The sequence below is a fragment of the Dendropsophus ebraccatus genome, chromosome 14 (genome assembly GCF_027789765.1).
Source record: "Dendropsophus ebraccatus isolate aDenEbr1 chromosome 14, aDenEbr1.pat, whole genome shotgun sequence".
NCBI classification, from domain to species: Eukaryota; Metazoa; Chordata; class Amphibia; order Anura; family Hylidae; genus Dendropsophus; species Dendropsophus ebraccatus.
Window position 1 is genome coordinate 61,861,185 of NC_091467.1, and position 20,749 is coordinate 61,881,933.

A 20,749-nucleotide genomic window follows, 5' to 3' on the forward strand; every position below is an offset into this window, starting at 1 on the left:
AATACGGCAAACATCACCCCGAAGATCATCAGGGACAGGCTGGCCACAGTGAGTACAGGACCTGTGCCTATCTTTTCTCCTTCTCTTGCTAGTATGACGTTCCATCTGAGTAACAAATAACAACAAGCAACCTAACATCAGTACATAAACCCGGAAGAAATCAGGCTGACAGGTTTACCAGATAGAAATCTTACCGCAACCGCTTCCTGGCAGCGTTACCCGGCAGAGTGCTAGCAGCCAAATGCTCTGAGAGCTGGATATATGCTCCAGATAGCGCGCGCTAACGGAACAGCCTTCCCCCACCTGAACAAAATAATGCTTAGAGGGATATCACAGCAGAGCAACCAGGCCCCCGCCCGGAAATAGGAGGGGCCTACAAGCCGGCCCGGGGCTCGCCCCGGACTTCGGTAACTTACCAGGAAAGAAACCTTGCGGGAGCCAAGGAGGTACCGTCACACCACCGATTATCCCCGCGTCAGGACCTGCCGGAGCCCTTAGCAAGGAGAGGCCAGGTAAACAACGGCCGGGAACTCCGGTAACTCACCAACCCGGAAGTGATTGTAGGCACATCCGCCCGTCTTACGTCCCGGCATGCCGATACTTCCTCCTCAGCGAGGGGAGCCGGCTTTTCCTCCCCGCCGTTGCTGAACATGGTAACCAACATCCCAGCGAGACATGGTGAGTAGTGTTCGGCAATAGAAAAAACGATCCTCAGCGAGGTGTTTTTGCAAACATTCGGGGAGACTAGAGCTTGGTAAGGGATCTGCTTACTCAAGCTAATAGATAGACCCCCACATATTTATGTTAATAGATCCGGGGGGGGGGCGGCTGAGCCAGGAAGAACCTGGTATGCCAGGCCAACATAAAAAAAAAAAAAAAAAAAAAGTCCTAGGAGGACAGAAGAAAAGAAACAGTGTTATGTGGTCTCTCTCTCCTTCTTATAGTGGTTTTCTAGAGGAGGTGCTTGTGGTGGATTGGTCTCTGCTGATTATTCAATCAGGTGTTTTGTTTTTTCTTCTGTCCTAGTAGGAAAAGAGGAAACTGATAACCCCTTTGTGTGCTGCCGATGGGACGAAATGGAATAAGCTACTTTCATACAAGACCGCATTTTTAGTAGCCATAGTGTCTGCTAGACGAGTAAGTGAACTACAGGCTCTTACTTTCCGGGAGCCTTATTTCCTGATACAGGATGATAGGATTACGTTAAGAACAGATCCCAACTTCCTACCGAAGGTAGTATCATCCTTCCATCAGTCCCAGGATATAATCCTTCCGTCATTTTGTTCCTCTCCTAAAAATGACTTAGAACGTAAATTTCATACATTGGATGTAAGACGATCAATCTTACAATACCTAGATGTATGCAGCACTTGGAGGAAAGAACAATCCTTGTTTATTCAGTTTCAAGGGAAAAATAAAGGCAAAAAGGTCTCAAAAAGCGTTTTAGCAAGATGGATCAGAAACGCTATAGAACAGTCCTACATTCTTCAGAATCTCACTTCTCCACTGAAAATAAGAGCCCATTCCACCAGAGCAGTATCCACCACCTGGGCAGAAAGGGCTTCAGCTTCGATTGATCAGATTTGCCGGGCAGCCACTTGGTCCTCTCCGCACACCTTCACGAAGCATTATAGACTGCAGCTTCAAAGGAATGAAGACCTCACCTTCGGGAGAAAGGTTCTTCAGGCTGTGGTCCCACCCTAAGGTAAATGGTTGGCATTCTCCTGTGGTGCCGTCGTGAAGATGAGGAGAGAAAAAGGTATTAGTCTTACCGGTAAGACTGTTTCTCCGAAATCTTCACGACGGCACCAACACCCCACCCTATACTGTGTATAAATTATATATATATAGTACTCACGTGGTGCCAAAGGTTGTTATAATACACTGGTGATTGTGGGAAGGGGCTTTTAACCTCTCGTGTTTGTGCTTTTTCCTGTCCCTAGGGGGTAGAGTTAACTCCTGTGGTGCCGTCGTGAAGATTTCGGAAAAACAGTCTTACCGGTAAGACTAATACCTTTTTTCATATGTTGCTGCCCATAGTGAGACTAACAATTCATTCCATATGTGTTATTATCAATTCAGTTTCCTTTTCCCAGTTCTGAGCTGCTGCTTTCTGCTGATGACACAAAAAACCTGTGTGTAAGCCTTTCTCTCTGTCTCCTCCTCCTCCCTTCAAAGACGGCTGATGTAAACAAGTCTCTGGCAGGCTTTATCTGCAACATTGTAGCTTCTTTGTAATGCTGGGAGGGTTATTCTGAGGTCAAGTTGCTGATAAACTCACTGTGATTAATGCTCCTAGCATTACAACGTTGCGGCTAGGGACTTGTTTACATCAGTCATCTCAGAAGGGAGGGGGGAGGCAGAAAGAAAGGCTCACACACAGCTTTGTGTGTCTTCATCAGAAAGCAGCAGCTTAGAACTGGGGGAAGGAGACTAAATAGATAATAAGTATGGAAAGAATTGTTAGTCTCATCATGGGCAGCAATATTTGAAAAGTTATGTTTGAGTGGAATACCCCTTTAAAGTAAATGGAGCTGAATTGTAATACTGTACACAACCTGAGGACAGGGGTGGTGCTTTTCTTGATTCTGGTGTAACTGTTATTTAAATGTTACTTTGCAGAAATCTATAAGTATCAATAGTAAAGGCGATTTTAAGAGACTCTGTAATAGGCTTTATTAAGCAAGAGAGTTTTTTCTGTACTTATAAAGTTTTTTTCCTACCTCCCCCCTCACTTCAGAAGTAGTAGAATTTCTGTGTCCATTATGCTCTATGGAGGGGGGGAGGAGCCAAGCACAGAGAGGAGAAAAGGCAGCCCTGCACAGCACATCATCCTGCAATCTTATCTCACTAAGTTTCCCGACCAGCACTGAGCAGTCTGACCTGTGAATCCAGCATTTTATGTGCCCAGACACTCTCTAAACTGCAGGGCTGCTTGTCTGCTTACTCACCCCCTCCTCTTTCCATACGTTATAATAGACTCCGCAAACCCGTTTTCTCTGTAATGTAGACAACTTTTCCTGATAATGAACAGATAAGAAGTGAAGAGGGAGAGGGTGGGAAACCACTTTTTGAGTATGGAAAGAGGCTTTTTTTGCCTAAAAAAAAAAAAAACGTAGTTTCTTAAAATAACTTGTACTATTGATTTCTGCAAAAATGTTTTAAGGGTACAAACCCACTTGACGTATTTGCTGCGTGAATCAGTCTTAAAAATAAGCAGGCAAAACGCAGGTTGGCTTTATATGATTGTTCTGCGTTAAAATACGCAATTGCGTATTTTTGAAGCGTGAAGCTTGTTGTTAGCAAAGCATCAGTTGTTAACAACCTGTGCGAAAAACGCATGTAGCTTCATGCTTCAAAAATACGCAATTGCGTATTTTAACACAGAACAATTGTATAAAGCCAACCTGCGTTTTGCCTGCTTATTTTTAAGACTGATTCACGCAGCAAATACGTCAAGTGGGTTTGTACCCTAATACAGTTACACTGAGTAATATAGCCAGAATTTTGCCGCAGAATCCCATCTGCCTCAGTTTCACACAGTGTCTTCATGGGATGGGTTACACAACTCCGCTCAAAGAATTGACGTGTGAACATACCCCTTCTTCCTCCAGACACCTCTCTCCCCCGCTAGTCTCCAGTGTCCTCATCCTCCAACACCTCTCATTTCTCCCTCTAGGCTCCAGTCTCCCCATCCTCCAGAACCCTCTCTCCTCCATCATCTTAAGCTTCCATGTCCTTATCCTCCAGACCCCTCTCCCCCATCTAAGCTCCAGTGTCCTCATTCTCCAGACCCCTCTCTCCTCCCTCTAGGTTCCATTATCCTCATCCTCCAGATCCCTCTAGACTCCAGACCTCTCTCCTTGACCTAGGGGCCTATTCCACGGAGCGATAATCGACCGAATCGGGCCGATTATTGCTCAGTGGAATAAAGAAAACGATCAGCCGATGATGGTGTTATCGGCTGATCGTTTATTTAGGCCCAAACCTAAAATCATCGGTCATCCACCGCACATCACTGCGTGGAATAGTGATGCGCGGCAGGCGACCGACAATTCAAGCAGCATACATAACCTAGCAGGGCTTCTCCTCCGCTCCTTCTTCATCCCGGTCCCACGCCCCACAGCAGCAACAGCAGCTTCGGTGCCGCCTGACTGAGCTGTCAGAGCACTCAGCAAATCACAGGCCGGGACCGCAGCGACCAGTGATTGGCTGTGCGGTCTGACAGCTCAGTCAGGCCGCTCCGGAGTTGATGGTGCGAGCGGGATCGGGATGAAGACGGAGCGGAGGAGAAGCTAGGTAATGTTTGCTGCAAGGACATTAGTAACAACGCCCCTGCAGCCCTCACTAAAAGATCATCTGGCCGTGTAATAGGCCCAGTAAATGTTTACATTATTGATCCGCCCGTGGAATAGGGCCCCTAGGCTCCAGTGTACTCATCCTCCAGACCCCTCTCTCCCCCCCTCTAGGCTCCAGTGTCCTCATTCTCCAGCCCTCTCTCCCCTCACTCTAGGTTCCAGTGTCCTCTTCCAGGCTTTTCTACCTTGCCTCTTATCCTCCTCCCTTATGTCACCTCCAGCCTCCTCTATATTCCTGTATCTTTATCCAGACCCCTGTATCCTCCCCTTAAGCTGCACAGTAATCCCAACACCTCTCTATCCTCCTCCCTCCAGACCTGTCTTGTCTTAACTCCTTGGTTCATCCAGATTAATTGTCCTTCTCCCTGCTCCAGACTTCTGTTCTTCCTCATCTCTTTATTTACCTCTACCTTCCTCCTACCGGATTCCTCTATCCCCTTCCCTCTAGACCTTTCTGTACTGTACCTTGTCAGCTTTACTTTAGACACCCTCTCCATTTTCCTCCTCCTCCTTCTGTTATCTTTTAGACCAGTGCTTCTCAATTCCAGTCCTTAGGCCTCAGTAACAGGTCATGTTTTGAGGATTTCCTTAGTATTTCACAGGTGATATAATTATACTCAGGTATTAGCACAGGTGTCCTTTGTATGGGAAATCCTCAAAACATAACCTCTTGGTGAGGCCTAAGGACTGGAATTGAGAAGCACTGCTTTAGACTACTCTGTCCTCTTCTAGACATTTATATTCCATCAAGTCTTTCCCTATCTGGGGACCATATATTAAATGGTTTCTTAGAACAGGGAGATAGAAAAAGAGCTTGCTCTGTCCTCTCCAGGCATGGACCTGGTATTTCAGTGCTTCCAGGTTCAGTGCGCACACATGCAAAAAAAAATCCCTCAAACCTTAATTACATCCTCCAGCTCCAATCCAATTTCCAACAGATTCTTCTGTGCTCTCCTTGACTTCTCACCCCCCCAAGACTTCTCTTCCCCAGTCTCCAAAACCCTGGCCTAAAGGCGCAATAGAAGAGAACCTATTAACATGGGTTAGTTTTCTTGGCATGCTCTGTGACATATGCAGAGGTTATAATGAGAAAACAACTATAAAAGTAATCTGTACAGAACAGGTGTCAGCATGACATTTATAAGAAAGCGTCAACAGTCCAGGATTATTTTATAATATAGACTAGAAAACAAAAAGAAAATCACCAAAAATTCTTTGAAATATGTTTAACAAAAAAACAAAAACAAACAAACATGATTTGATCCACAGGTAATTTTTTTGATGACACATTCAGACCCCTTTGTTGTCCTTGTCGCACACATTGAACATTTCCTTTTATTTTACCTTCCTAAACTTGTCCCATAGCAGATGTATATAGGAGGTACTCCAATGTACCCGCCCTCCTGACCTCGGCTTAGAATGATTTACCAGACAGGAGGGCAACGAACTTGTATCATTTTACCAAACATACCATGAGAATTCATAAGGCACAAGAGCCGCCCGGTTACAGGTCACAGAGCAGCACACAACTGTCCAGCATAGCCGTTACATGGAGGGGAGTAAAAACAATAATAATAATAAAAGTGTCAGGAGACGTCCTGCTAATAAAGCTCCAGGACCTCGATGGAATAGCGCCCCCCTCTCTGCGACGTCTGCCGTAACTTCTGTAATTCTGATAAAGTTCCTTCTATCTTGTTCAACTCAGAGAAAAATTTCATCTGGAGAGGAATTAAAAAAAAAAAAAAAGATACTTTAGCCAGTCCTGTACAGTACTGTAATTCCTATAGACTACATCTTGCACACGACAATAGTCTGAGTGACCCCTGAACTAAAAAGAGTCACCAGTCTGATGTAGGTAAGTTCTACAACCCTCATATACTTGCCCTGTACTGACCTAATACTGCTCACAGCAGCTTCTATTGTATCACTTCAGCACTTACATAATATGTAATGTCTCTAGAGGTTATATCAGTACTGGAGCGTTATAAGAGGAGAGGCTGATATCACTCACATAGGTTGCAGTGAGAGTTATACTGACCTGGGACTTCACAAATTTCTGCAGGGTGCGGAGCAGAGGTTTTGCTTTCGGCAGCAGAACCAAGACTGTGAAGTTGGCATCAAGGATCAGATTCATCCAGTCTAAGACCTACGGAGTATTACAGAACAGAAGGATCAGTCCCAGCAGCCTGTAATGTAGTTACCAGCCTGGAGCACTCTGAGGACCGACTCTGAATAGAGAATGTCAGACGGCACTCTGGAAAAGGTGGTGGTGTTCGTAAAAGAAGCAAGTCCTGATAGCACAACTCAAAGTAAATCCCGGCAATTACCAGTAGATGCTTTCAAATTTAATAGGAGATTCACATATCCAATAACAAATCCAGGATGCCTTTCGGCAATAGCCTTTATCAGCTACCAGTTGATATTCGTATTGTCAAAACGCGTACTACATTATTTTGGATATGTGAATCTACAATAAAACTTCTGAGCATCTCTTGGTGCGTTTCGGGATTTACTTTGGATTGAGCACTGGCTTTGAACCCACCACATGTATCCCAGCAGGAGCACTACATAAACCAGCAAGGCCTCATCAGTCTGCAGGGAGAACACACTCAGGAACTTTCTTGTGCCATCTTCATCATGTGGACTCCCATCATCATCCTGTGTACATGGTGAGGGTTACCTGTGTGATGGACAGCTGCTCTTCTCCTGGGAGGCCTAGCGTAATATTATCGTTGCATTTCTGGTACAGGTAATGGAGGTAACCGAGGAAGAGCTGAGGAGAAAGGAAGATCTGTTAATACAAAATGATCATGGCACACGTGACAGAACACTGAGCCTGGGCCGAGACACTGACATACGTACCACGACTTGTTCAGAGGACAGGTCCTTCAGGTGAGGCAGGAGAAAGTTTGCGCTATACCGAGAGGTGAGGACTGTATTTCTGATCACATTAGGCATTAAGGAAAGAAGCAGATCATGCGCTGGAAACCATCAGCATGGGAAACTAACAAATCTGAAGATCTCACATAAATTGACTATGGCAGTAACACAACAAGATCAGTCAACAGCATGCTGAAGGCTTTCCTGAGAAACCTTCTGGAAATCAGTAAACCTGTGAGGAATAAAGGGTTAAGATCCCCATCACCCAGCAGAGAAGGATACAGGAGGACGGCACGCCTCAGGGTGACCGGGGGAGCCTGCTTCACCGATTTGGGAATCACCTTGTCCAACATCTGGACGTCACAGCTGTCCTCCTCCCCCACGGGGGAGCTGAAGCCGTTCTGTATGAGAGGAGCAGTGTCCATCGCCTCCTCTGCGCTCTCTTGGATGTATGACGCAGCAGACTTGGTGCTGATGGTCGCTTCATTGAGAATTTCTTCACTGACACTGAAGGATTAAAACACATTGGGGGACATTTATCAAACTAATTCCGCCTGTTTTTAGTCTAATATATCTAGTTTGCGCTCAAAATAAATCTAATATGAATCAAAAGTGCACCAGAATTCTTTTTTAGCTAAATTTATTAACTGCTCAATTTTTTTAAAAGTCGATACGCTACGTCTGCTCCGAACCAGGTGAATTTATTAGACTAATTAAAAGACCATTATTTTTAAGACACATTTACTATGCTATTAGACAATTTACATAAATTTGACTAAACACAGATTGGAAATTATGCCAAAACATCTTTGACAAAATTGTGTTTTTAGATTTGTAAGTAAATATCCCCCATAGTGTGTTTGGGGGGGTCAGATTAGAGTCAGGATTTCTGCTTGCTGTCAGTGAATAGAAACATTTAACACTAAACCTGTACAGACCTAGTAGATCTTACAGCTGAGGAGTGGTTACAATGTATCAGCATTGGTAGTAGGGTCCAGAACAGGAGAGATATGTAGCAGATACAATATAATAAACACTAGGCCATTCACCGACTGTAAACAGGGGTACTGCACACGCTGCACTCACCCGAGAAACATCTTCAAACAGGAGCAGAGCACATCTTCCGGGACGTCAACAAAGTGCTCCAGGCACATCTGCAATGCTTGCACGTCCTGCTTCTCCAGACACAAGGTCACCAACCCGGGACACAAGCTGCAATACACACACTATAGTGACGCAAAAAACATCACTGGTTCTAGTGCCCAATCCCCCACCATCTCCTATATAACACTTCAGAGCAGAGTTCAGAATTCTGACACCTCATATTTTTATACTAATCATGCTTTGTGAAGCACATAGCAGTAGATACAGTGATGACCTCCCAGCAGGGGAATCATGGGATGTATAAGAGATTCTGAAGGCAGCTGTGGACGTGACTGATCAGTATTTGTAGTTCCATGCAGACATGGCAGAGGGCAGCACTGGTACCTGTAGGATAACATCCCAGACTCGATGAGTTTGATGAGGGAGCTCTGTGGGTAGAAGGTGGCATCTTTCTGGCAGCGGCTCACCAGTCCCTGCGTTACGCTGCTGATGGCGACCTGGAAGTGCGGCAGATCTGTCGTCATCCAGACGCGCTGCACCAGGGAGGGCATCTGGCTTTCTGGGGCCGTCTGAAACGCAGAGAGATTAGTAAGATACGCCACTCAGGACAGACCACCTGCACCTGGAGAGAGGGGAGTGCGTCTACCTGGATATCAGACAGGATCTCTGAAGAGGAAGGTGTCTCCCTGATGCCGCTCTCAGACTTCTTTCCTCTAAGCTAGAAAGAAAAAAACCAAAAAACCCACAATGACGCCAAAGAATTGCAACCGCCCCTCCATCTGCTTTATCACCATGCTTCCCCCTTCAGAGTATATTGCCCCATCATCTATCTACAAGTAATCAAAAAAACATGGATGCTTTCTGGCAAAACAGCCCCACCTCTGCCCTATGTGTGGTAGAACAACTTGCCTCCACTTCAATGGAACTGAGCTGCAGTACCGCACACAACCTAAGGACAAGAGTGGAGCCGTTTTACGAAGGAGGACTTTTTTTTTTTTTTAAATTCTGGATTACCCCTTTAACCAATCTACAACGAAAAGTGCTGTAGTTATTTTAACGGAACGGACATTCCTGCGCGTTCAGAATAACTGGTTGCTGTCAATGTACAAAATCCCCCTATGGACTTATACATTGTAGCAAAGCCTCAGCTGTGTGGGGTAGGGTTGGTCAAGGTCTGCATACTTCTCACAGCTCTCATCCACACTAACACATTGGAACAAACCCACAGTTGTACACAGTCACTTTTTGGTAACTGCTTTATGTGCAGTGACAATATGGCTGAGGATATTTGCCTGTAATATAATCCTGTACAGGATGCACACAGGTGCAGAAAAGCATCATGGGACACAGCCTGGTAATATATTTGGAAATATTAATTGCACACTATATGACAATTTTCTTTCATTTTCTCATGCTCCTATTTTATTCCAGTGTGTATATATACAAAAAAGAAATGGCTCTAGAATTAGGCACATGCATTCTTTAGATCACAGATAATCCTTGTATTGTATACCATAACGGACGTTTCAGTCTAGAACGACCTTTCTCAACAGGTATACATTGGTGGTAGAAAAGAAAGAGTGCCATGTGCTTAGATGATGAAGACGCGGCCAGATCACCAAAATTGTCATATGGTGTGCAATTAATATTTCCAAATATTGTACTGACTTTCTAATTGCACCCAACGGTGTGCGTGGATATACTACTACTATGGGACACAGCCTGGTGTCATAAATCTTTATGCACTTACAGATCTCTTGAGTGCAGGCGGTTTGGATTGTTCAGTTTTCCCAGTCAGCACTTCCCAATTCACTATGGGTACGATTTGTGGGGCTGAGAGAAAGAACGAAAGAGGAGCAGACGTTATATACATGGGGAGAAAGAGAGGAGTGCAGAAGTCACATACAGGAGAGAGAGGAGTTAAGATGCCATATACAAGAGAGAAAGAGGGGTGCAGAAGTCATATACAGGAGTCAAGACGCCATATACAAGAGAGAGAGAGGGGTGCAGAAGTCATATACAGGAGTCAAGACGCCATATACAAGAGAGAGAGAGGGGTGCAGAAGTCATATACAGAAGAGAGAGGGGATGGAAGAGAGTAATCAGATCTCAGCAGTAGAGCAGCATCAGTCCTTCAGGATCTGTTCAGTATTTACCTGATCTGTGAGTTTTTTGGCCCTTGCCAAGTGAAGATGCCAGACTGGATGGCTGACAGGTGTAGCGCAGCACCAGCAGCGACTGTGCGTGTGGGATGTACAGCTTACCATCATGACACCAGAGCTGGAAGCAAAGTGTAAAAGATAAGAGAATGGACCATGGTACACATCTCTAACCCCCCCCAACCAGTCCAACCAATATTATGAACCAAGAGTTACTGAAACTAACCAGGGCCTGTATCTGCACTACTAGCCCAGGGAGGGGACAGGGCTGCTGCCTCACCACAAGTCATGTCCTTACCTGTGTCCACGTTTTCTGTGAAAATTCCTTGTTATCCTGTAAGGTCTGGAACGACGTGTTCCATACACACAGGCGATCTGTGAGAGGATAAATGGCAGAGGTCACCAACAATTCTGGAGGCTTAGGACCCTGCGGCCCCGCCGGTAGAAACCATATACCTATAACTGTTACCTTTCTGTCGTGCAGCGCAGGGTGTGAGTGTTGCTATGTAGGAGTTGTGGAGAATAATTAATGCTCCAGTGTCTGCAGGGTCCGGCAGCTGGAGGAGGGGGGACACAAGAAGCTGTGGCCCCTCCTCTTGGTCATGTGACGTAAGGGGGACCTCAGAACGGCGCACGTGTCCACTGGAGTCTGGAAGAAGGAAATGCTGAAGGTAATGCACTGAGTGATGTAACCCCACCACCTCCACAACAGCCCCCCAACTTACACAACATCATCAGAGAAATCATTCTGTTCTTTATGGTTGCTGCAAAATCCAGAATGGTGGAGCCGTCCGCAGCCAGTGGCAGCCTCCACCTCTGACAGGCACTGAACACAGGACGCCACGTGTACACAAACCTATCTGCATCCTACAGAGAGTGACAAGCAATGGATACATAAAGGCGCGACTCACAGCAGACGCAACAATCACCGGATTCGGAAACTGAGTGAAGATTCACATCTTACCTTCTCAGTAACATATATTACTACAGGCTGCTCGTCATCTGTGAAAGCCTGCGACCAGCTAAGAGAGAGAAACAAGTGAGAGTCCATTACTGCACTACAACTCCCAGGCTTCCCTGCCGGCTGTGCCCTCACTACAACTGCCAGGCTTCCCCGACGGCTGTGCCCTCACTATAACTGCCAGGCTTCCCAGCCGGCTGTGCCACCCCTACAACTCCCAGGCTTCCCTGCCGGCTGTGCCCTTTACTACAACTGCCAGGCTTCCCCGACGGCTGTGCCCTTTACTACAACTGCCAGACTTCCCCGACGGCTGTGCCCTCACTACAACTGCCAGGCTTCCCTGTCGGCCTGCACTCCTCAAGTATCACTATAACTCCACATCTAGGTAAGGGACCGTGCCCCCTCCCCCCCAAACCCCCCCCTCCCCCCTCAGCGACCTACGTGATTTTCTCATCTTCCGTTAGAATCGTCTCGATATCTTGTTGCGGCTCGGCCAGCAAAATGTCCAAAAAACGAATGGCTCCTCCGCGAAACAAGACAAGCAGCTCTGTGTCCGGGAGACTGTGGAGCCGATAGGCGTCAGCACAAAGCTGTGGTGCGAGGAAGAAACATACGAGAAATGTGAACAGATCCTAAACAGACTCCACCACGTCCCATGGTATTCTCCCGACATAAGACGTACCGTCGCTTTAAACACTTTATCGAGGCTGAGGTCATTATCCCGCCACACCCTGAGAACCTGAGGAGAGAAGAGACAAGGAACCAGTCAGGATACAGCGCTGGGAGCCACATGACATGGCGGATCGCGATATTTACCTTCTCATCATGTACCACCACGTACTCCCCGCTGCTGTGATTGTAAACTGCCGGGCAGGTGATGTGCTGCCCCTGCTTGACTGCCCAGCTGCCCAGCGGCTTCTGGTCCGACACCTGGACAAAGAGAAGCCATTATTGGTGTGATATCATGAGCCCCTCCAAGAGACAGCCACACCCCCTGACAAAACACCACACCCACAAGACATGTCACCTAGCAACCCTTCCCTATGCCAGACACATAACACCACCACCACCACCACCATCATCAATAACTCCACCACCATCATCATCATCATCATCAATAACTCCACCACCATCATCATCATCATCAATAACTCCACCACCACCATCATCAACACCAGGCACGTTAAACAGGACCCCACCCCCCACCCAAATACCAGGCACATGACATGAGACTCCCCCAAATACCAGCCACATGACACGTAACCCCCCCCCCCCCCAAGTACCAGCCACAGGACCCCCCCAATACCAGGCATGTGACACAGGACCCCCACCCACAATAGCAGGAACGTGACACGGGACGCCCCCAAGTACCTGAATCAGGACACGTAGACCCCCCCCTCAAAAGTACCAGGGACGTGACACAAGACCCCCAAACACTCAACATGGGCTCCCCCCAATAGCAGGCACGTGACACGGACATCTCCTTCCCAAATAACTGGCACATGACGCCGACGCCCCCTCCCCCCTCCTAATACCAGGCCCGTGACACATGACCCCCCCCCCCTTATACTAGGCATTGGGGGGGGGGGCATAGACCGGGCACGTGAACAGACCCCCCCCCCCCCATAACAGGCACGTGACACGACCACCCCAACAAATACTAGGCACATGACCCCTTACGAATAGCCGGCACGTGACACGAGAGCCCTCACCAGTACCAGACACACACACACGGCCCGGGCTCCACACCTTATACAGGGTCACTGTCCTGCCGCCCTCCGTCACCAGCACCGTGTCCCGCTTTCCGGCCTCCTCCACCCCCTGCAGCCCGTCCCGCTGCCGCCTCCGCTCAGCCCCGGATAGCAGCCCGCACAGCGTGAACTCCTCACACAACGCTGCCATGTTGGGAGTGACGTCACCACCAAGCGCACGAGCTGTGCCTGAGAGACAGAGTCATAGAGAGGACAGCGGCCCCTGGCGGTGGGAGGAGGCGGGGCATCCCACCGGTCACACTGAGCGGGACACTCCCTCTGACCAATCAGGATGCAGCTTTCTTTTACCAGATAGAGAGTAAGAGCCGAAATATGATTGGTTGTTATGGGCCCCTTCGTAAACCAAAGACATGATATCTGACTAAACTAGAAGCTAATTGGGTGCTGTAGAACGTTAGGAAGTATCTGGTTGTGTGGTAGTGTTATGTTCAGAGAGCACAAGGTGTGGCAGTATTCTACATAGGGGCAAACATTGTATCAGTGTTTTATTTAAAGAGTACAGCGTGTGGCAATATTCTATATATAGGGGCATGGCATATGGCAGTATAATATTCAGGGTGCAGTGTGTGGCGGTATTATATTTAGGGGCTGTACGTGGCAGTATTATATTTAGGGGCAGCACGTGGCAGTATTATATTTAGGGGCAGTGTGTGGCGGTATTATATTTAGGGGCAGTATGTGGCAGTGTTATATTTAGGGGCAGTACGTGGCAGTATTATATTTAGGGGCAGTATGTGGCAGTATTATATTTAGGGGCAGTGTGTGGCGGTATTATATTTAGGGGCAGTGTGTGGAGGTATTATATTTAGGAGCAGTGTGTGGCAGTATTATATTTAGGGGCAGTACGTGGCAGTATTATATTTAGGGGCAGTATGTGGCAGCATTATATTTAGGAGCAGTCTGTGGAGGTATTATATTTAGGGGCAGTGTGTGGCAGTATTATATTTAGGGGCAGTACGTGGCAGTATTATATTTAGGGGCAGTATGTGGCAGCATTATATTTAGGAGCAGTCTGTGGAGGTATTATATTTAGGGGCAGTGTGTGGCGGTATTATATTTAGGGGCAGTGTGTGGCGGTATTATATTTAGGGGCAGTGTGTGGCAGTATTATATTTAGGGGCAGTGTGTGGCAGTATATTTAGGAGCAGTGTGTGGCAGTATTATATTAAGGGGCAGTATGTGGTAGTATATTTAGGAGCAGTGTGTGGCAGTATTATATTTAGGGGCAATATGTGGTGGTATTATATTTAGGGGCAGTATGTGGCAGTATTATATTTAGGGGCAGTATTATATTTAGGAGCAGTATGGGCCAGTATATTTAGGGGCCGTATGGGGCAGTATTATATTTAGGGGCAGTATGTGGCAGTATTATATTTAGGAGCAGTATGGGGTGGTATTATATTTAGGAGCAGTGTAAGGCAGTATTATATTTAGGGGCAGTGTGTGGCAGTATTATATTTAGGGGCAGTATGTGTCAGTATTATATTTAGGGGCAGTATATATTTAGGGGCAGTAAGTGGCAGTATTATATTTAGGAGCAGTGTGTGGCAGTATTATATTTAGGGGAAGTGTGTGGCGGTATTATATTTAGGGGCAGTTTGTGGCGGTATTATATTTAGGAGCAGTATGTGGCAGTATTATATTTAAGGGCAGTATGTGGCGGCATATATAGGGGCAGGGTGTGGTAATATTATATTTAGGGGCAGTATGTGGTAGTATTATATTTAGGAGCAGTGTGTGGCAATATTATATTTAGGGGCAGTGTGTGGCGGTATTATATTTAGGGGCAGTATGTGGCAGTATTATATTTAGGGGCAGTGTGTGGTGGTATTATATTTAGGGGCAGTATGTGGCAGTATTATATTTAGGGGCAGTGTGTGACGGTATTATATTTAGGGGCAGTATGTGGCAGTATTATATTTAGGGGCAGTATGTGGCAGTATTATATTTAGGGGCAGTGTGTGGCAGTATTATATTTAGGGGCAGTATGTGGCAGTATTATATTTGGGAGCAGTGTGTGGCGGTATATTTAGGTGCAGTATGTGGCAGTATTATATTTAGGGGCAGAGTGTGGCAGTATTATATTTAGGGGCAGTATGTGGTAGTATTATATTTAGGAGCAGTGTGTGGCAATATTTTATTTAGGGGCAGTGTGTGACGGTATTATATTTAGGGGCAGTATGTGGCAGTATTATATTTAGGGGCAGTGTGTGGCGGTATTATATTTAGGGGCAGTATCTGGCAGTATTATATTTAGGGGCAGTGTGTGGCGGTATTATGTTTAGGGGCAGTGTGTGGCGGTATTATATTTAGGGGCAGTATGTGGCAGTATTATATTTAGGGGCAGTGTGTGTCAGTATTATATTTAGGGGCAGTATGTGGTAGTATTATATTTAGGAGCAGTGTGGCAATATTTTATTTAGGGGCAGTGTGTGGCGGTATTATATTTAGGGGCAGTATGTGGCAGTATTATATTTAGGGGCAGTGTGTGGCGGTATTATATTTAGGGGCAGTATGTGGCAGTATTATATTTATGGGCAGTGTGTGGCAGTATTATATTTAGGAGCAGTGTGTGGCAATATTATATTGAGGGGCAGTGTGTGGCTGTATTATATTTAGGGGCAGTATGTGGCAGTATATAGGGGCAGTATGTGGCAATATTACATTTAGGGGCAGTATGTGGCAGTATTATATTTAGGGGCAGTATGTGGTAGTATATTTAGGAGCAGTGTGTGGCAATATTATATTTAGGGGCAGTGTGTGGCAATATTATATTAAGGGGCAGTGTGTGACAGTATTATATTTAGGGGCAGTATTTGGTAGTATTATATTTAGGGGCAGTATGTGGCAGTATTATATTTAGGGGCAGTATTTGGTAGTATTATATTTAGGGGCAGTATGTGGCAATATTACATTTAGGGGCAGTATGTGGCAGTATTATATTTAGGGGCAGTATGTGGTAGTATATTTAGGAGCAGTGTGTGGCAATATTATATTTAGGGGCAGTGTGTGGCAATATTATATTAAGGGGCAGTGTGTGACAGTATTATATTTAGGGGCAGTATTTGGTAGTATTATATTTAGGGGCAGTATGTGGCAGTATTATATTTAGGGGCAGTATGTGGCAGTATTATATTTAGGGGCAGTGTGTGGCGGTATTATATTTAGGGGCAGTGTTTGGCGGTATTATGTTTAGGGGCAGTATGTGGCGGTATTATATTTAGGGGCAGTATGTGGCAGTTTTATATTCAGGGGCATTATGTGGTAGTATTATATTTAGGGGCAGTGTGTGGCGGTATTATATTTAGGGCAGTGTGTGGCGGTATTATGTTTAGGGGCAGTGTGTGGCGGTATTATATTTAGGGGCAGTATGTGGCAGTTTTATATTCAGGGGCAGTATGTGGTAGTATTATATTTAGGGGCAGTGTGTGATGGTATTATATTTAGGGACAGTGTGTGACGGTATTCAGAGATATAGCAAGTCCCCTCTCAGGACCAGAGAGAGAGTTCTAAGGCTGCCTTTACACAGAGAGATTTATCTGACTGATTTTTTTAAGCCAAAGCCAGGAACAGGCTATAAATAGGAAGTGGGCATAAAGGAAATTTCTCTTCCTTTCAAATCCATTCCTGGCTTTGGCTTCAAAAATCTGTCAGATAAATATCTCTGTGTAAAGGCACCATTTGACTTCTGTTGCCTGGAGAAGTTAAACGCCGCCCTAGGACTGCCAGGAAAACATGGATACAGCCAGGGGCGTAGTTAAAGGGGTTGTCGAGCGAAAATCTTTTTCTTTCAAATCGACGGGTGTCAGAAAGTTATATAGATTTGTGATTTACTTCTATTTAAAAATCTCATGTCTACCCGTACTCAGCTGCTGTATGTCCTGCAGGAAGTGGTGTATTCTTTCCATTCTGACACTGTGCTCTATGCTACCACCTCTGTCCATGTCAGGAACTGTCCAGAGCAGGAGAACAAGTCTTGACATGGACAGAGGTGGCAGCAGAGAGCACTGCGTCAGACTTGAGACAATACACCACTTCCTGCGGGACATACAATAGCTGATAAGTACTGGAAGACTTGATATTTTTAAACAGAAGTAATTTACAAATCTGTATAACTTTCTGATACCAGTTACATTTTCTCAGGAGTACCCCTTTAATATTATTGCCAGCATAATAATGAAGTAAAATTAAAGGGGAATTCCACACCTATCCTCCGACCGGTCAAAATCTGGGCTTTCTTACACACCCCTTCCTCAGAATACCCATTCCAATAATGGTTGATTATTTATGGTTCTTACAGGTATGATTATATATGGTTGATATATACTGTATGATATCGGGACCATCATTATTGATAAGTGGTGTTATATTAGGTGCTATTTGTCACTGTGTTTATTTCACTTTTAGTTTTGTTTTGTGGTGTTTTTAGGTTTATCATTGGCACATTTTCCTTATGGGTCTTTTTACATCTTAATTTTTTATGTGATATTTTTTACATACAATTTTTTTTCACATTTGACACGGTTTATTCTTTTGTACATTCTTTTTTTCATAGATATTTTCATACAAATCTTTTTCGTTCACTCTCACTCTCAGCACTTGATCATCACTTTCACATGCACTTTGTAATCATAATTTATAGATTTTTTATCTTTACACACTCATTTCATTTGTCCCATTATCATCAATTGTACACCCATACTCAGTATATATTGGCATACATAACAGCACATGGTACTCATACACAACCAGTAGTACCCTGTTATGTGAGAAAGAATATGACTGGATGGAGCATGAAGATAAAGAGGAAAAAAGAAGGGCAGAAAAAGAAGAGAGAAACAAAGCAGAAAAAGTTGGGAAGAATAGATAAAGAGAGATAACAGAACTAGAGGAAACAAAGTAACATACTGTATACTTACCACTCTCCTGGTGAGGTGGAAAAGCAGGGGAGTAGCTACCATAGGGGCAGGGAAGGCAGTTGCTAGGGGGCCCAGGGATGCACAGGGAAGATAAGAGCCTCTTGTGTCCTTCTGCTTAACCCCTTATGTACTGCAGTGTGTATGTGACCCAGTCTCTAACATAACTCTGAGCATAACTGTGCTCAGCCAAACGCGGCTGAGCAGCTGATGACGCGGCAGAGGGCGGCCAGCACAAGGGACGGTCGGAACGGTTCGGCCGGCCTCCCGAAGATGACATCATTGTCCCAAGATGGCGGACGGGGGTTGACACGAATCAGGTGATGTATTGTATAGTGTCTAGGGGAGGGGAGCCCCATACAGTTTTTTGCCATGAGGCCCCATGAATCCTAGTTACGTCCCTGTGGAAAAGATAACTTTTGTCCACTTTGGCAGAATACCGTGCAGTTTTTACCATATGGGACTACGAATTAGTAACCATGGTCTTATAGAGCGGGACTGAATATTAGGTTGGTGTATAGACTATGACCTTATAGCAGCACCACTAAGCACCATGTAAATCCAGTCGCCTGTCATACTTGTCATGTGACTCTCCAGCTATTTTTGTCAGGTCCTTCTTGTTTATATACATATAGTATATATATATTTTTTTCTGTAATAGTTTTTGTATTTGTTGCATCTTGGGAGGAGGGTGTGGCCTTGTCTGTCTGATCGCCCGTAGAAGATTCCATGTTTCCCCTGAAATAAGACAATGTCTTATATTAATTTTTGCTCCCAAAGATGCGCTTTGTCTTATTCTCAGGGGATGTCTTATTTTACCATGAAGAGGAATTCAACCTTATTGTTGAGAAAGTGAAAATGAACATTTATTATATATTTGTATAGTAATTGTCATCACAAACCAGCATAACCAGACAACCCACCCGCTGTATAGTCATACCATTTACCATGGGTTATCGCCCTTTATTTGCAGCAGTCTACGTATTCTGCATATTTGCCGTATTATTCCTATATACTTCATATATATGTTGTATTGTTGACTTTATATGAGTTGGGCATGCATACAGCACAAGCGGTAGCTCATTTGTTTGTATCCATATATATTTTTGTATCGCATTTAATTGGCATTGTGGTTTCATCTGACTAAACATACAAGTACTGGTAGAATGCTTAATATAGCGTGTGATAGGATTTTTACATTTAGGATATGATTGCACAGCACAAAATGAGTTCTTAAAGGGAACCTGTCACCCCCCCCCCCCCCATGCCGGGGTGAAGGCCGCCCGACCCTTTGTCAGAAGCCCGGCGTGCGCTGCATAGATTAGTCCAACGCCCATAGAGAATGAATAAATTCTCTATGGGCGTCGGACTTATCTCTGCAGCGCGCGCCGGGCTTCCAACAAGAATATCTCCGTCCCGAGACCGGCTCCAGGAGCGGGACTTGGCGAGATGGGGTAAGTATCCGGGGCTCTAGCGGGGGGTCGGGCGGCCTTCACCCCGGCACATTGGCCTAGTTCTTTACAGAGCAGGCCCTTTATTTGTGGCAGTCTACTCATTTTGCATATTCGCCGTATTATTCCTATATATATGTTCTACCACTGACTTTAGGTAAGTTGGGCATATATAAAGCGAAAGTGCATAATATAGTGGAGGACAGTAGCTCATTGGTCTGTATCCATATACAGTGGTGCCTTGGATTATGAGCATAATTCGTTCCGGGACGGCGCTTGTAATCCAAATCCACTCTTAAACCAAAGCACATTTTCCCATAAGAAATAGTAGAAATGCAGACAATTGGTTCCCCACCCCCAAAAATAATGATTTATTATTCAGAATAACATGTAAAACTAATGAAACAAACATTCAGAAACAGCAGAATCTGTGATATTATAAGTTACTGTACAGTAATGGAGAGGATGGGAAACACAAGGGCTGACAGACTGCAGGGAGCAGGAAGGAATGAGCAGGGCAGATGTGGGCACATACATGCAGCGCTCTCTGTCTGGGGAGAGAGGGGTTACAGCTATGAAGAGATTACCTCCACAGTCCTGTCCCCTGATGTAACCCCCAGCCTGAAGTGGATCTGCTATGATTTGGAAGGTGAGGGAGACTTCCTGGGTCAGAGTACAGGGCTGTAGACCCCGCTATGCAGACCATGCCCCTCCCCCACTCGGGCTCCCACCCAGTACAGGGAGCTCTTAAACCAAAGCAATGCTCTTAAACCAAGTCACAATTTTGAAAAACTGTGAGCTCTTAAACCAAAACGCTCTTAAACCAAGGTACCACTGTATATCTTTGTATTGTACTTCGGCCAACTCCGGCCAAAATGTATTTCTGTATTTGTAATTAGATAAGTAAAGTTAGACAGATTACTAATATACACTTATTATGGGAAATGCACATATAGTGCTATTTCCCTCAGTTTAGTAGATTCGGCAGGTCTATACCTGAAGCGTCCAGCAGAGGGCCCAGTATATGTAGAAACTACATGTTTTTCACCAAACTTTTTTCTGTATTTCAAATCAACTGGTCTCAGAGATTTGTAATTGACTTCTATTTAAATATCTCCAGTCTTCCAGAACTTATCAGCTGCTGTATG

The 20,749-nt window shown here is 45.3% G+C and overlaps 1 protein-coding gene and 1 pseudogene across 1 annotated transcript; one reads left to right on the forward strand and one right to left on the reverse strand.

The window, feature by feature from the left end:
• Positions 1-5,079: 5,079 nt before the first annotated feature.
• LOC138773692 (U2 spliceosomal RNA) lies at positions 5,080-5,235 on the forward strand (annotated as a pseudogene).
• Positions 5,236-5,464: 229 nt separating this feature from the next.
• On the reverse strand, positions 5,465-13,432 carry NOL11 (nucleolar protein 11). The gene is made up of 18 exons (XM_069951559.1): positions 13,212-13,432; positions 12,279-12,392; positions 12,145-12,201; positions 11,904-12,052; positions 11,466-11,523; positions 11,227-11,368; positions 10,971-11,150; positions 10,800-10,876; positions 10,499-10,622; positions 10,093-10,175; positions 8,989-9,060; positions 8,727-8,911; positions 8,325-8,450; positions 7,521-7,745; positions 7,221-7,299; positions 7,039-7,131; positions 6,397-6,504; positions 5,465-6,076 (listed from the first exon to the last, which is right to left on the reverse strand). The coding sequence occupies exons 1-18, from the start codon at positions 13,362-13,364 to the stop codon at positions 5,960-5,962; spliced, it is 2,142 nt and encodes a 713-aa protein (XP_069807660.1). The 5' UTR covers positions 13,365-13,432; the 3' UTR covers positions 5,465-5,959.
• Between the last annotated feature and the right edge of the window lie 7,317 nt (positions 13,433-20,749).

Coding starts and splice junctions, on each gene's coding strand:
- NOL11 (XM_069951559.1), bottom strand. CDS start 13,364: ATGGCAGCGTTGTGTGAGGAGTTCACGCTGTGCGGGCTGCTATCCGGG. Junction 10,877..10,970: donor CTGCGCTGCACGACAGAAAG/GTAACAGTTATA, acceptor ATCCTCTCACAG/ATCGCCTGTGTGTATGGAAC. Junction 9,061..10,092: donor CGCCTGCACTCAAGAGATCT/GTAAGTGCATAA, acceptor TTTTCTTTCTAG/CTTAGAGGAAAGAAGTCTGA.